Source organism: Zeus faber, assembly GCF_960531495.2.
Source record: "Zeus faber genome assembly, chromosome: 18".
NCBI classification, from domain to species: domain Eukaryota; kingdom Metazoa; phylum Chordata; class Actinopteri; order Zeiformes; family Zeidae; genus Zeus; species Zeus faber.
The window spans coordinates 23,900,557-23,916,075 of record NC_137210.1 but is presented as its reverse complement, the minus strand read 5'-3'; the positions used below and the strand labels follow the sequence as shown (position 1 = coordinate 23,916,075).

The 15,519-nt window shown below is 43.1% G+C and overlaps 1 protein-coding gene across 1 annotated transcript in view; it reads left to right on the top strand.

Moving 5' to 3' along the window:
• Nucleotides 1–4,923: 4,923 nt before the first annotated feature.
• Nucleotides 4,924–15,519, top strand: part of tmeff2a (transmembrane protein with EGF-like and two follistatin-like domains 2a) — a gene marked incomplete at both ends in the record, with an annotated part of 107,524 nt that continues 96,928 nt past the window's right edge. Inside the window, one exon of the mRNA XM_080018910.1 lies at nt 4,924–5,116. Coding sequence (XP_079875036.1) covers nt 4,924–5,116 — 193 coding nt within the window. The remainder of the gene's footprint in view (nt 5,117–15,519) is intronic.

The following is a 15,519-nucleotide window of genomic DNA, read 5'->3' as shown; positions in this document are numbered from 1 at the left end:
ATGTTCAGAGAAAACAGCGGCTTGAAAGTCTCGAGACGTTGATTGTTGATGTCGTGTACCTGATTTTGGACGAACACAAGAATGTTCCGACCGCAGTAGTGGGTTGAATCAAGTTCTCTATTACACAACAAACCACACGCCGTCCCAGTTTCAAACACTGTGCGTTATGCAAGCTGGACTGGACTGCGGTTCGGGGTTCCTCTCCGCTCCCAAGCTGCAGGGCGTGACGGGTCAGGGAGGCCGCCGGATGCGGGAAGAGAGAACCCCGCCCCGTCGTCCAAATCAACACCACGGCAGAGGCAGCCTGGTTTTCACCCCCTGCCCGTCTCTGAATGAGCTTGAAGGAAAAAAGGAAAGTGCATTCCTCTCATCTCAGCGCTCGTCTGAAACAAGGCTTTTTCCACACAAATGCAATCATGTGATTCCGTTTATATCTGAGGAAATAAATAAATTATATATGGAGACACTGAGAAACATGATTTATTAGTATCCAGATAAACGTCATTGTTTTCAAGGTTATTTAATATAGTATGCCATGATTGTCGCCAACATGACTGCATGTAATTTCACAGATTGAATATGAATGTATTTTTACACAAACGTACACGCTGACACAAAATCAGATAATTTGCTTTCTGAACACACAACATGTCAAGATGTGTTCGATGAATCATTATCACCTCCATCCTGGTGGTGTCCTTAAAGTGCCCCAGAATCCCATCCAACCGGTATGGAATCAAATATCGATTTGTGACTACAACCTTGCATTAAAAACTGTTGTGCCTTATCCCAGGTGAAATCAGCCCTATAATCAAAAACAAAAACAAAAAAAAACACCTGACAGCAGGCATCAGAAATACAAGCACAGATAAACACCTGAGTGGGCGTGCATGTGTTTTGAATGTGCTTCCGCGGGTGTCCATTCATTATGCACACGACATACAAGTACAGATATTCAGTTCAAATCCAGTCTGAATCGTGTGTCCCCTTGTGTGGTGGAGTTTTCCTCTTTTTGGCGAGAGATAAAAGGTACCGTGTCATGATGTTCATCAGCCCATACAGATGATTATTATTCCCATATAATGATCTCCTCTCATCTATTAACGCGGCGATAAAAGGTCCGCTTGTTTGCGGGGGGACTGCAGCTCCACTTGCTCCATCACGAGGTCAAAGACATTTGGCTTCGTTTTGACACCACATTTAGCTGTGCGGGCCGTGAACAGTGCTCCGTTTGTTTGGCGTGGAGCACGGGCTTCCCCGTGCGCATAGCTTCTCATTTCCTCAGTTCAAAGATGCCGAGTGTACGATAACATGTTCAATTTGACCTCTTTTATGTCCCTGAGCGCTGGAAATATTGAACAGCGGTGGGCAGTAACGGAGTACAAATACTCAGTCACTGCGCTTTACTTCCAATGTTTGATTTCGGAGACTTTGGTCTTGTGCTCCACGGCATTTCAAAGCTTGTATCTAGCTGCACAAGGACTAGTCCCACTTCATTTCTGTTAATGTGTATATTATTTCCTCTTATCTTATCTTTGCCTCTCTTATCTTATCTTTTCTTATCTTATCTTATCTTATCTTATCTGATCTGATCTTATCTTATCTTATCTTATCTTATCTTTGCCTCTCCTAACTTATCTGATCTTATCTTATCGGATCTGATCTTATCTTATCTTATCTTATCTTTTCTTATCTTAACTTATCTGCTCTTATCTTATCTTATCTTATCTTATCTTATCTTATCTTATCTTTGCCTCTCTTATCTTATCTTTTTTTATCTTATCTTATCTGATCTTTTCTTATCTGATCTTATCTTATCTGATCTTATCTCTTCTTGTCTTATTTTAACTTATCTTATCTTAACTTATCTGATCTTATATTATTTTATCTTATCTCTTCTTATCTTATTTTAACTTATCTTATCTTAACTTATCTGATCTTATATTATTTTATCTTATCTTATTTTATCTTATATAATAAGATAAAATAAGATAATATAAGATAAAATAAGAATTTTATCTTATATTATCTTATTTTATCTTATCTTTTTTAAATTTATCTATCTGAACTTATCTTATCTTATCTTATCGTATCATATCTTAACTGATCTGATCTTATATTATTTTATCTTATCTTATTTTAATCTATTTTATCTGAACTTATCTTATCTTATCTTATCTTATTTGTGCCTCTCTTAACTTATCTGATCTTATCTTATCTTAACTTATTTTATATTATCTTATCTTATTTTATCTTATCTTATCTTAACTTATCTTAACTTATCTTATCTTATCTTATCTTATCTTATTTTATTTTATCTTATCTTACTTAAATTTATCTTATCTGAACTTATCTTATTTTAACTTATCTTATCTTATCTTGTCTTATCTTGTCTTATCTTATCTTATCTTATCTTAACTTGTCTTATCTTATCTTATCTTATCTTATCTGATCTTATCTTATCTTATCTTATTTTAACTTGTCTTATCTTATCTTATCTTATCTTATCTTATCTTATCTTATCTTATCTTATCTTATCTGATCTTATCTTATCTTATCTTATTTTAACTTATCTTACTTTAATTGATCTTATCTGAACTTATCTTATTTTAACTTGTCTTATCTTATCTTATCTTATCTTATCTTATCGTATCTTATCTTATTTTATTCTTATCTTATCTTATCTTATCTTAACTTATCTAATCTTATCTTATCTTATCGTATCTTATCTTATTTTATTATTATCTTATCTTATTTTATTCTTATCTTATATTTTCTTATCTTATCTTATCTTATGTTATTTTATTCTTATCTTATCTTATCTTATTTTAAACGTATCTTATCTTATCTTATCTTATCTTATCGGTACATTTCACAACCATGTTACATTCATTCGTTTTTTAACAAGGCAAGGACTGGACTATAATTAGGATCTGTATGAGCACCGATCTGTAGAAAAAAAAGGTATTTAAGAGGAATTGCTTACATATTTTTATTCAATTAGAAAATGTGTTGTTTCACTTTTACAAGAGTACTTTTCTGTCAGGATATCTGTACTTTTCCCCGAGTAAAACGGTCGGAGTACTTATTCCACCTCCTCTCAGCAGCACCCGCTATGTAATTATCAAAAAGAAGAAAAAAAAAAATTTCTCAGGTCTCTCAAAAGGAAGACACCCGGCAGCGGAGTTCTAAAAGCAGGGTAATTATCCCGGAGCAGGCTGGACGTATCGATTTCTGCAGCACTTTTTAATGCTTCTGGCCAATTACAATGGCATCCCGTCCTCTCCGCTGCAGACTCCCAGTGCGCCACCAGCACCAGCGCGTCACGGACGCGTCTGCGCTCCGAGCGTCTCCGAACTGCGCCAACACCACGATGAATTTCCAAAGTGCGGGACCCTCCCTCCCTCCCTCCCTCCCTTCTCTCCCTCCCTCCCTCCCTTCTCTCCCTCCCTCCCTCCCTTCTCTCCCTCCCTTCTCTCCCTCCCTCCCTCCCTTATTTTGCATCACACCACACGTGATCATAACCAAGCGACAGCGAGAGAGAGAGAGAGAGAGAGAGAGAGAGAGGGAGAGAGATTTTTAAACATTTATTTTTATTTAACTCATGCCGCACAGAGTGACATTGACACAAACACAAATGGCAACATCAATGAACAATCTGAAACGTGGGGAGAATTGGCAAATCCATTCACAAAAATGAATTGATACATAACAAAACGTGACGACATCGAACATACGAACATATTCACATAAAACCCATCGACGGAGGCAAAGAGACAAATGACAAAGATTCAAGACGATTTTTCTGAAAAACCTAAAAGAATGCATCACATATTTTAAGAAAGAGAGAGAGAGAGAGAGAGAGATGGAGAGAGAGAGAGAGAGACAGGGATAGAGAGAGAGAGAGAGAGAGAGAGACGGGGATAGAGAGAGAGAGACAGGGATAGAGAGAGAGAGAGAGAGAGAGAGACGGGGATAGAGAGAGAGAGCGGAGAGAGAGAGGGAGGGGAGAGAGAGGGAGGGAGGGGGAGAGAGGGGAGAGAAAAGAGAGAGGGGGGGAGAGAGGCAGGGAGAGAGCGAGCGAGAGAGAGAAAGAGAGAGCGAGCGAGGGGAGAGAGAGAGGGAGACAGGGGAGAGAGAGCGAGAGAGAGAGAGACGGGTGAGAGAGAGAGAGAGAGAGAGAGAGAGACGGGGGAGAGAGAGAGAGAAAGAGAGAGAGAGAGACGGGGGAGAGAGAGAGAGAGAGGGGAGAGAGAGAGAGAGAGAGACGGGGGAGAGAGAGGGGAGAGAGAGAGAGAGAGAGACGGGGGAGAGAGAGGGAGAGAGAGAGAGAGAGAGAGAGAGAGAGAGAGAGAGAGAGAGAGAAGCGGAGGAGCGCCACTTCTCCGGCTCACTGCGCTCCGGAACGCACCGCGCACCGGCCGCAGCAGCAGCCGGCTGGACCGCCCGCTCCTCTGGATCTTATTCTACAGAAACCATCGCCTCCTCCGAATACTTTTGTGGGATATTATGATTATCGCCTTTTCTTATTATTAATAATATTAACACTCTTTTCGATTTTCTTTTTTTCTTATTTCTTCCTTCCACATCTTCCGTTTCATTGTTTTTTTTTTTTTTTTTTAATTCCCCCATCCTCGAGCATCCTCCCAGCGGTCCGTAGCCCCTCCGTCCTCCCTCGCTTTCCGCCCGGCTTCAACTTTTAGACCCCCAGCTCCCTCCCATCCCATACACCCTCGTCCTCCTCCTCCTCGTAGCCTACACCCCCCCCCTATTTTTCCGGCGCTTGCGAGCACCGCATCTCGGGCGGAACCCGTCCGTGTCCATGGGGCGTGCGGTGGCGGCGTTGTTGCCCGGAAAATGCTCCCGTCTCGGCGTCTAGGCACCCCGCCGAACCCGCAGCCGGAGATCGTCCAGTGACGGACCATGGGTCTTCCGCCGGAGGCACCGCGGGGCGGGGTGCGCCGGAGCCCGCGCCGATGGAGCCGGGCGGCGGGCGGCGGGCTCGGGGTCTGGGTGACTCTCGTCTCGGTCCTCGCCACTCTGCCCGTGGAGCAGCTGCGCGCCTTCCCATCCTCCCTCAGCGACTGCCAGACGCCCACCGGCTGGAACTGCTCCGGTGAGTCCTCCCCGGTCGGACCCGGGACCCAGGCTGGCGCAGGGAGAGGGGGCGGCGGGGGGCAAGGCGGGCGGACGGTTACCGGAGTCGGCAATCAGATTTAGAATTATTGTCACTTTTATTGTCATTATCAGTGAATTGTTCATCGTCATTACTCATTCGTCTGTAAAGACTAAAGAATAACAGTCAACAGTGAAAAAATAGAAATAATAATAATAATAATAATAATAATAATAATAATAATAATAATAATAATAACTATATATATATATATATACGGAATACATAAAACCAGATATGCACCAGATAAAGATATATACAATAGAAAAAGGCTATCACAAGTGATCACTAAATATAGCATTGACAGGGTATAATATAAATAACAATAATATTAATATGATCTCTGAACATGATGAATGGATGTATACAGCAGTATGTACACGGCAGATAACATGGGATTAAGTCTAACGCGTTGGTTTTATTATATTGGACATTTGTTTTATTGCGGTTATTCGGCTTGAAACCTACTTTTCACCCCGTTGCCGGCAGCCGTGACGGACTGATTCCTCAGTGTTTTGCGTTGAATTTAAATGGTGCTCCCGTGTATCTGTGTTCATATCCGTGTGGGGACGTGTGAGGTGCGTGTGGATACATGGAAGACCGCGGTACAAACCTGGTTTCTCACTTTTTTTTTTTTTTTATGTATTATTATTTTTTTAAGGCGCTTTGTCAATAAACTCCAACCTGAACGAGTGGCACAGGTCACGGGTTCAGGAGCGAATCTGAGGATTCCTGTAGTTGAGGGTTCTGCCACTCCATCCATGGTGCTGTAATGCAGTGACGGTCCTGTCATAAACCCCGTGGTTCATGAAGGAGGTCGATGGTTCTGTAACACAGCGGACGGTTCGGTAAACACCGGCAACGTTCCGGCAACAGAGCTGACGGTTCCGCAACACAGTTGACCGTACAGTAGTGAGTGTGAAGGTTTTGTAACCCAGTGGACCGCTACGCGAACCCTGGCGCGTGTTTCCTGAAGGCGGTTGAAGGTTCTGTTGCACGGTCGACGCTTCTGACACAAAGTCGAGGTTTCCCATAGTGCGGCTGAAGGCTCGGCGGCGCGGTCGACGGTTCTGAGGCAAAGTTGACGGCTCCTGTAACCCGGCGGATGTCTCCTGGAGGGCAGTTGACGGACTTATGATGCAGTCGACGGTTCTGCCGCTCAGTCGACAGCTCTGCGGCTCAGTCGACGGTCCTGTAGTGCGGTTGGCAGTCGTTCTAATGATTTGAAGGTCCTGTCATGAACCCGGTGGTTCATTAAGGAGGTCGACGGTTCTGTAGCACAGCTGACGGTTCGGTAAACATCGGCAACGTTTCGGTAACGGAGTTGAGGGTTCTGCAACACAGCCGGCGGCCCCTGTAACCCAGCGGATGTTTCCTGGAAGGCGGGGGGCGCAGTCGACGGATCAGAAACGCAGTCGACGGTTCCGTAATGAAGTTGACGGTTTTGTGGCTCAGCTCAGGGTTCCTGGAACACAGCTGGCTGTTCCTCTGGCCCACTGCGTGTTTCCGGGAAGGGGATTGGCGGTTCTGTCGTGCGGTCGACGGTTCTGAAACAAAGTCCATATTTTTCCCGAAATGGAGTTGAAGGTTCTGCTGCGCGGTCGCCGGTTCTGAAGCAAAGTTGACGGTTCCTGTGACCCGGCGGAAGTTTCCTGGAGGGCAGGAGACTGTTCTCCGACGACGTTGGTGGTTCTGCAGCACAGTGGACGGACCCGCCAGGCGGTTGAGGGTTCTGAAACAAAGTTGACACTTTTGCAACACAGTTGACGGTCGCTGGACCCCAGGGGATGTTTCCTGACACACCTGTTGCCAGGGATGCAACGATCCAACCTTTTCGGTCCCGATACCGGTGCCGCGACTTTGGGTGACGGCCAATACCGAGTACCGATCCGATACCAGTGTTAAATGAACAAGCTGGATTCCTCAGTGTGAGGAGGAAACTGGGAATCACTAACTTTCACTATAATCACTAACTTTGTATGAAAAAAAAAAAAAAATATATATATATATATATATGTATATATATATATATACATATATATATATTAAAAAAAAAAAAAAAAAAATATATATATATATATATATATATATATATATATATACATTGACTGAATTATTTATGATTAAAATATGAAATAAATGTGATCCAGCAACTGCGCAAAAAAAAATCTTCAAAATGAACAGGAATTACAATTTGAGTGTAAACCTCTTAATGCAGCAACAAATTGCACAGGAATTCAAATCCCAGTAAAAACAATACAACAGAATGTAAACATTAAATCGCAACTAAGTCACAAAAGAGTGCAAACAAACTTGATAAACTGAATCACAATTCACACACGTCGCGCGAACGAGTAACTCGGTAAAAACAAAACGTTCATAATAAACAGGAATCAAAATTCTTTGTAAACGTCAGGTGCAGATAGGAATTTAAGTTCCAATATAAAGTAATGTAGCAGCTGCTGGCTTCTGAAAAAGGACCCCACCCGCTTCCTCGCGGCCTGGCACGGCCCGGTGGTTGGGAACCTCTGCATCGGGGAAACTTGCGACTATAAATGTAAACTAAAAAAAACAAAGTCGCTTGTCAAATTTTTGTAAGAAGACCATATAAAAAAAAAAAAAAGCCCAAAAAAACGCAACCGATTTTTTTCAGAGTTGATATTTCCCATAATGCAGTCGGCGGTTCTGAAACAACGTCACCCAGCGGATGTTTCCCGAAAGGCAGTTTGCGGTTCTCTCACGACGCCGGTTAACGGCGCCGGAGAAGGCAGGAGGCACCTGCACGGCCGCAGACCATGACGGCGCTGGACGGAAGAACCTCCCAACGTCATTACTGGTTCATTTTCAACCGGGAAAATATAAAGTACCGTTGAGTGTATCAAGGACTTCATAACCACGCCCTGAGGGTGTGTGAAGCTGTTTTGAACACTTAAGACCACTACAGTTAGGTGTAGGTCGTGAATAGTGCCACCGGACTATTTCAGCCTGCATGCAAAAATGCAATCATAATTGTATTATATGGAGACGTAAACGTATCCAAAAGCGCACCTGGTCAATTGCGGTTATTGTGAAATTTGTAATCTCCAAAAATCTGGGTTCAGGGCGTAAACCCAGAGACTGGGCCTTTCCATCTCCCCGGCAGGACTCCCCATCTGGGCCTGTTTCGGGGTGAGCCCGGGTGCCTATCCGCCCATTTCCTTTATAGGTCGCTCACTGTACAGTAAACTTGTTTTGTCATCGGTGCCGGGGAGATATAAAGCAGCGCCTGGAGCGGGAGCAGCAGTAAAGCGCTGACGTGCGCCACGCCTTCCCTCCGTAAATCACCGCCGGCTGCCGCCGTTCATTTCCCCCGTCGCTCGTCCGCGTCTGGAACTTGAAAACATCCGTCGGCCGATCCCACGGACAGCGCTCATGGAGGGCAGGACGGGGGACGTCTTGCGCGTCGGGCCAGCGGCTCTCAATGTGGGGTCTCGGGACCCCCAGGAGTCAACTTCACCGTTGTTCCATTAACAAGGTGCCGGTACCATTAGAGAGTGGAAAATAATGACGGCTCTGATCACAGTTTCACCGTCGTATCTCGTAATTACAGACAGATGTGGAAGTTTGGACTCAATCCTTGCTTACAATTATGACCTCCTCAGTGACCAAACTGCATTCAATGTTGGGGCCAATAACGTCAAATTATCAATATCAGCAGTTGATTTTGTCAATATCGCCCAGCCCTGCTGTACACACATGCACGCGTGGTTGACTACAACGCAGCGCAGATGTGTGACTTCCATTGCCAAAGAAAACACCACGTATAACCCGTTGTCAGTCTTTGATGCCGTTGCACAAAGAGTGTAATACTCTACAATACTTTATTCAGAATAAAATGCCATGTTTCCACTAACCTACCACACCACATCGAGGTGCGATAGAAGTGTAGTGTAAGTGTATTTCTAAAGCTTCACTTGCACTGAAGTGTAAACGTGTAAATGGTGTGATCTTTAATATATGTGGTCTGTCTATTACCCTTGCGCCTGCACCACACGAGTTGCCCTGAAATTATTCATGTGATCCAATATTGATTATAAAGGTTTTTCTCGGTAAAAGCTGCGCTTATAGATATAGGATGTCTTTGATGTAGACAAGCTCGCATGGTGTCAATTTTAATCTTCCTCTGACAGACTGATGGTTATCACCTCAAAGGCAGGTCCAGTGCTGCACAACACATCTCGTACAAATGTCATGCTTTGGCAGTCTTAATAGGGCAATAAAGATTCAAGATTCAAGATTTTTATTTGTCGCACGCATGTGCAAGTATGCAGTAAAATACAAGTGGCAGTGCCTGCAGAGATTGTGCAAATTTTTAGCAGCAGCACATTTTTAGCAGCCATAAAATTTCCAATATAACAGTGTATAAAATAAAATGGTATAAAAATATAAATATAATACAAATGTGGACTGCACAAAAAAAAATAATATATTTATATATATATATATATATATATATATATATATATTCTGTGCAAAAATCGATCAAGTCAGAATTTTTATTTACGATAAGTATGTGGGATGTAGAATTAGAAAGAAAATATCCTTTGATATTGCATTAAAGTCCCTTTGATTGTCTCCATATCCACATCTCCCATGTTACCCTTGGATGAGTCAGTAAAGTGGAAGGGAACTTCTTTACATTGTAATGGCATTTTCCAATTAACAAGTTGTGGCGGACCAAGGGGCGTGGTCAAGCACCGGCTGTGGTGCTTGACCACGCCCCTTGGTCCGCCACACAAGCAATTTTCAAAAAAAGTCTGCGTCCATAACTGACGTGTCTTGATTCACCAGACGTCCCCTGTGGGAAGAGAGAAGGACATTCTGAGCAGGGGTTTGCAGCCCCTCCTCACCCAAATCCCACAGCTATCGTGAACGCCGAAAAAGGCCGAGCGACGCCTTGATGACAGACGTGACGGGGACGGGTGGAGGGTGTGCAAAGCTGCCGGTATGTCGATAAATCCCGTCAAGTGGAGTGAATTACCGCCGGTCCGTAGAGAGCGGCACGTCCGCCTGTGAAATTTGTCAGCGCCGCGGTCGGAACGCGCTTCCCTCGCACGCGGGGCCCACGCTTCGGGTACCGGCGGGAAAAATCGGGGGGAAGCCGCGATTATGGGGTGAGACTGGACCGGCGAGCTGCAATCAAAAAGGGATCAGGAGTCCGTCTGAGGAGAACGTCTGAAGCAAATTTAGAGAAGGAGGAGGAAATGTCTCAGGAACTACATACCGTGTACATACTATACCGATATATATTGTTATAATATAGATATTGTCTGGGATTTTGGTTATCGCAATATCCCAATAAAGTTAAATGTCGTCTTAAAGGCTGAATTACAGTAAAGTTATGCACTTTTCTGAACTTCTAAGACAGTTCTCGCTGCTCGGTCACAATATCCACATGACTAATGATTGTTTCTCATATTCTCTAATTTCCTGTATGTAAATATCTTACGAAAGAACCAATAATCATCCCCAGAATATCGCTGTGGTGTGGGGACGATCTGGGCTGAGCAGCCGTACCTGACCTGGATCTAGGTGATTGGGATCGGTGTGGCTGCATACCTGTTGCTCGTTGGTTGGTCTAACGAGCAACGGGTTAAAACCCCCATCCCCACACACACACTCAGGTGAGGAGCCCTGCCATGACATGTTCTGTCTGTTCCTGGCTAATGACAGTTAACGCACTCTCTCCAATAAACTGGTGGTAACAACCCCCGTCTTCTGTGTCTCTGTGCCGGAGGGCCCTGAAAAAAAACACTTGGGTGGCGATTGTGGCAGGCGAAGCTGCCACAATCGCCAAATTATCTATTTCAAGGTTTTTGTCAAAAGGCCGAAGTTCCTCTGGATGACCATCAAGCCTTCAGTGGAACACGTAGTTTTTTTTGTCGTCCTTTTTCAAAACTCAATAACCAATTCAAATTTTATTTTGGAAAACGGCTTAACCATGCCGCCTCTCCAGACCTGTTGCTAAGTTATAGTTCAAATGCTGGAGGTGCGAGGGAGCAATCTCCCACCGCCGTGGTTGTTCGGGCTTCATTTCTAATTCACATTCCTCAATTATTGATCGGCAGGGAGCTGGAAAACGGGGACGGCCTCCTCGTGCAGCCCCAGGTAGCCGGGCGGACGCGTTGGGCTGACGAGCTCTTCTTTGGACGAGCAAGAGCCTCGCCCGCTATCTCAATCGCTGGCATATAAACATTACCTTTTGAATATTTGATGATCGCCAGCTTGTTTCCGTTAATTATTCAGCTTACTGTATTCTCCCCCTGGATGGCAAAGGGCCGGGCCAGGGAGGACAAGCGGGCCCCCCGGCCGCCATCCGTTCAAGTTAAAGAAAACAAACCCAAAAATAAAAGATAAAATATCCCGGAAATTGTGAGCAGAGTCACGAAGAACACGGAGGGGAACCGCTCCTTCTCTGTGCTTTCAGGACCTTTATCGGCCTTCCAAATTCTTCTGGGTAATCTGATATTGAAACTGACATTTGCCTTTTTTCTTTTGCCAGGGCGTCGCCCCTTCCGCCAAAACAGCTGTTTTGGCGGAAGACAAACCGGGAGAGGGAAAAAAAAAAAAAAAAAAGCAAAGCCCACGGTTCCTTATCAGCATATTTGGATTCGACGTGGGTGCCAGTGCAGCCCTGACCCCAGGACGGTCTGAGACTCAATCCTGGCTTGTTCTGGATCCTTGCGAATGTTTTGGGTTTTTTTGGACCCCAGAAACGTAGGATTATGGTTGTTCTGCCATTATGGATTGGCGTGTGCTTGCCCATCAGCGCTGGTGGGACAGATGCTCAGTGTGATGAAGGTGCTGCTGTGAAGGAGGCTGTTTGGAGAAAGCCTTTGAGAACCGCTCTTGAAGTGCTTCCAAGTATTCCTTCAAGAGTTTTTCATCTGTTTTGCAATTCTTCATCCCAGCAGCCTTTTGTAGTCTAGAGTACATTTGGAAGTGGGTAGAGTACATTTTGAACACTGTACAATTGAGAAACCCACCACTCTTCTGAATCTTCTCGCTGTGCTCCAAGTCGTCCAATGGGGCAAATCTCCCTTTTTGAAAGTTGAGAAACTTTGGAAAAAAGGAAATATGGTCGCCAACCATGCACTTTACCGGGTTTGAGTGACTCCTTCGCGCAAATCAGCCGCGCTGACGCGGGGGACTAGAAACAGGAAGTTGCGTGGCTTTCCTACTGTACGACCCGGATGTGCTGCGGCACTTGCAAAAGGTTCTAAATAAAATTAAATGTTACTGTTATTCAAAAAATGCTTTAAAAAAACAAGAAGACACTAAAATGACTTTAATCTGAGTTTCCAGTTTTCCAAAATGAAATGTTGAGTTTTTTTAAATATTATTATTATTATTATTTTTTTTTTTTATAAATTTGTATTATTATTATTATTATTATTATTATTATTATTATTATTATTATTATTATTATATATTTTTTTCTTAATGTAGCCTAATAATTAATTTAATTATTATAAGGTTTAAACATTTGCCCCATTGGGCTGCATTTAAGGCCAGTGATAAGTTTCTCCCAAGCAAAGCCTTCAGCGAGGTTCTTGCTATGGAGGTAATTAATTATAGACACCGACACTTTAATGAGGCCTGTGTTGAACAATAGCCAACCCATCTTTTAAGAATTTGAAAAGAATGTTTCAGAACATTCAACAGCTTGTGGCTTGATCCTGCTTCTCCGTCTGCAGGTAAGCCAACGTGCACGGGCGTACGGATTTTGTGTATGATGTCACACGTCCACTAGGGGGCAGTGTCACGTTCAGTGAATCACAACGTACAGAAAAAAATATATATATATATATATGTATATATATATATATATATGTATATATATATATATATATATATTACATCTTAGCCGTCAACCCTCAGTTTTTTTTCTGGGGATTCCGTCCTATTTTATCCTTCTTTCCCGCTGTCGTTTATTTTCCCGTAGATATCCTATATATTTTTAACCTTTAACTTTCCTAAAAAAAATAAAATATAAAAAAAAGGAACGGCGCCGCCGCCCATCTCGGCGATATCTATTCCGCTGACCGCCGCACGATCCGCCGGGCATCCTCTCTTCCCGTTCCCTCCGAACGAAACCTTTAATACCCGTGTGTTTTTCCTGTAGATGTATTTATTGCCATCGAATGAAAGCAAAGAGGACGCGGGTCTGGAAGCCAAACACCTTATTTTCTTCTCGGCTATCCCCATCCGAGGTGCTGGGATCCGATCCAATCTTTAAATCCCTCTTCAAGCTTGAGGGACTTGCTCATATGTCTCGGGCTAATAATACGTTTTGCCTTGATGCTTATTTTTAACACAATTGCTCCATTTGATCACTGGCCTCTCAGCTTTCAGAAAGCAAATAATTGCCTCCAAAGTGGATATGAAATATTCATATACCAAATGTCAAATTTGATTCCTCGCAATAGGCTAGCAAAATGAAAATTTGCAGCGCTGTGTCTGTGATTACATTTCATTATTTATTATTTGTAAAAACTGCACAATTAGGTTGATAGATGCATTACCTACTCACAGTTTGTGTGAGGGCATTTATTATTGCAGATGTAATGCATCTCTTAAATAAAGCTTGCATTTACAAAGCAGCTCAATTAAACTGAAAGTGTTGTTTGTTATTCCTATTGGCAGCGCAATCAGTTTTAGTCTTTTTTTAATGTTGAAGTATCAAATTCAAGTTAAAAACAGATATATTTTCCACATGTTGTACGCTCACATGAAGATATCTTGGTTGAACTTACACTTGGTATATTGCCTGGCTCTTGACAAGTGTATATTTCCATATGATATATGCAAATATACACTTGTCAAGTGATATAAGAAATAAACACTTGTCCCGGGGACAATTGTATATTTCTTTTTTTCTAGATAGATAGACAGACAGACAGACAGACAGACAGACAGATAGATAGACAGACAGATAGATAGATAGATAAATAGATAGATAGATAGATAGATAGATAGATAGATAGATAGATAGATAGATAGATAGATAGAATATTCTTCTTCTTCTTTGGGCTGCTCCCGTCAGGGGTCGCCACGGCGGATCATAGGATAACAAAGACCCCGCACCATACCTCGTCTCAAATGACGAGGTATGGTACGTCATAGAAATGAATCTTAAATACATGAGAAATACGTTTTCCATGACGCCAACTTTCCAGGCGGCAGATTTGATAACTAAATATGGATCTCATCTGGTTCTTTAACCCACACTTTTATTTTATTCAATTTTTTATTTTTTTTCCCAGTGATGGATGTTTTGCTGTTTTTTTTCCATATCTTTCCATTCCCTCCATGGGGGTTTTACTACCTGCCTGATAATTCAATTAATCCAGCGCAGGTTCCCTCAACCTCTGCTCTGCTTTTAGAATTTGTGGTTTATTTTGTTCCCAAGCTTTTTGTGTGTTTATTAGTTTAAAAATTAAGTAAGTACTTATAGTGTTGTTTCATTGAGTAATATTGAAGGTTACTTTATATTTCATTATGAATAAACTCACCCTCAGGTAAATTGGAATGGTTTGGTGGAAATCTTATATAAATGTGTTTTCCTCTCTCTACCCCCCCCCAAGAAGACACAAGTGGTTGTTTTCGTTCCAGAACATGAATAAAGTTCTCGTGGCAACGACCTCCAGTCAGAGCACACCAGCTCAAAGAAAAAGAAATGGCCGCCCCCAAAATCCCGTACTTAACACGTCAAGCCTTTCAGCACAAGCCTTGGTTATTAGGGCTCAGGGTATTATTTCCAGATGTTGTCCGTTGTTATTCAAAGTCTATAAATCATCATTTTTTTTTTGTTGTTGTTGTTTTCCACAGCGCTGCAATATAACGGGGCTTTCTGCGTGAATATTGGAGCAAGAAAAGCTAAATCTCCTCCCTGGCTCCTTGTTAACGGTTCTCACGAGGGCCAGTGGGTTTACCGCGGCTCGCAGCTTTCATTCCGCCTTTTTATTGGACCGCAGCGCGTCTCAGGCGCGTCTCAGGCCGCCGCGGCCGAGCCCGGGCCTGGTCCGAGGGCCGAATGCCCCCAAAAACCAAAGCTGGTTTGGGCTTCGTTTGTCGAAAGGGTGAAATAATAACCGTAGGGCTGAGGTTGGTCCGACGGCCGGCTGGAGTGACGTTGAGGATCCGTGTTTAACGTTCTTGACTTGTTCTGCCGATGTTTTGTTTTTCTCGTCGTTGATGTCTGTGCTTTGTCTCTAACATCCTTGACACTGTATTACATTTCACGACAATTCTGTGGGTTTTTTCCAAGTGCAATTTATTTAATTTTTTCGGAGTTGAGTTGT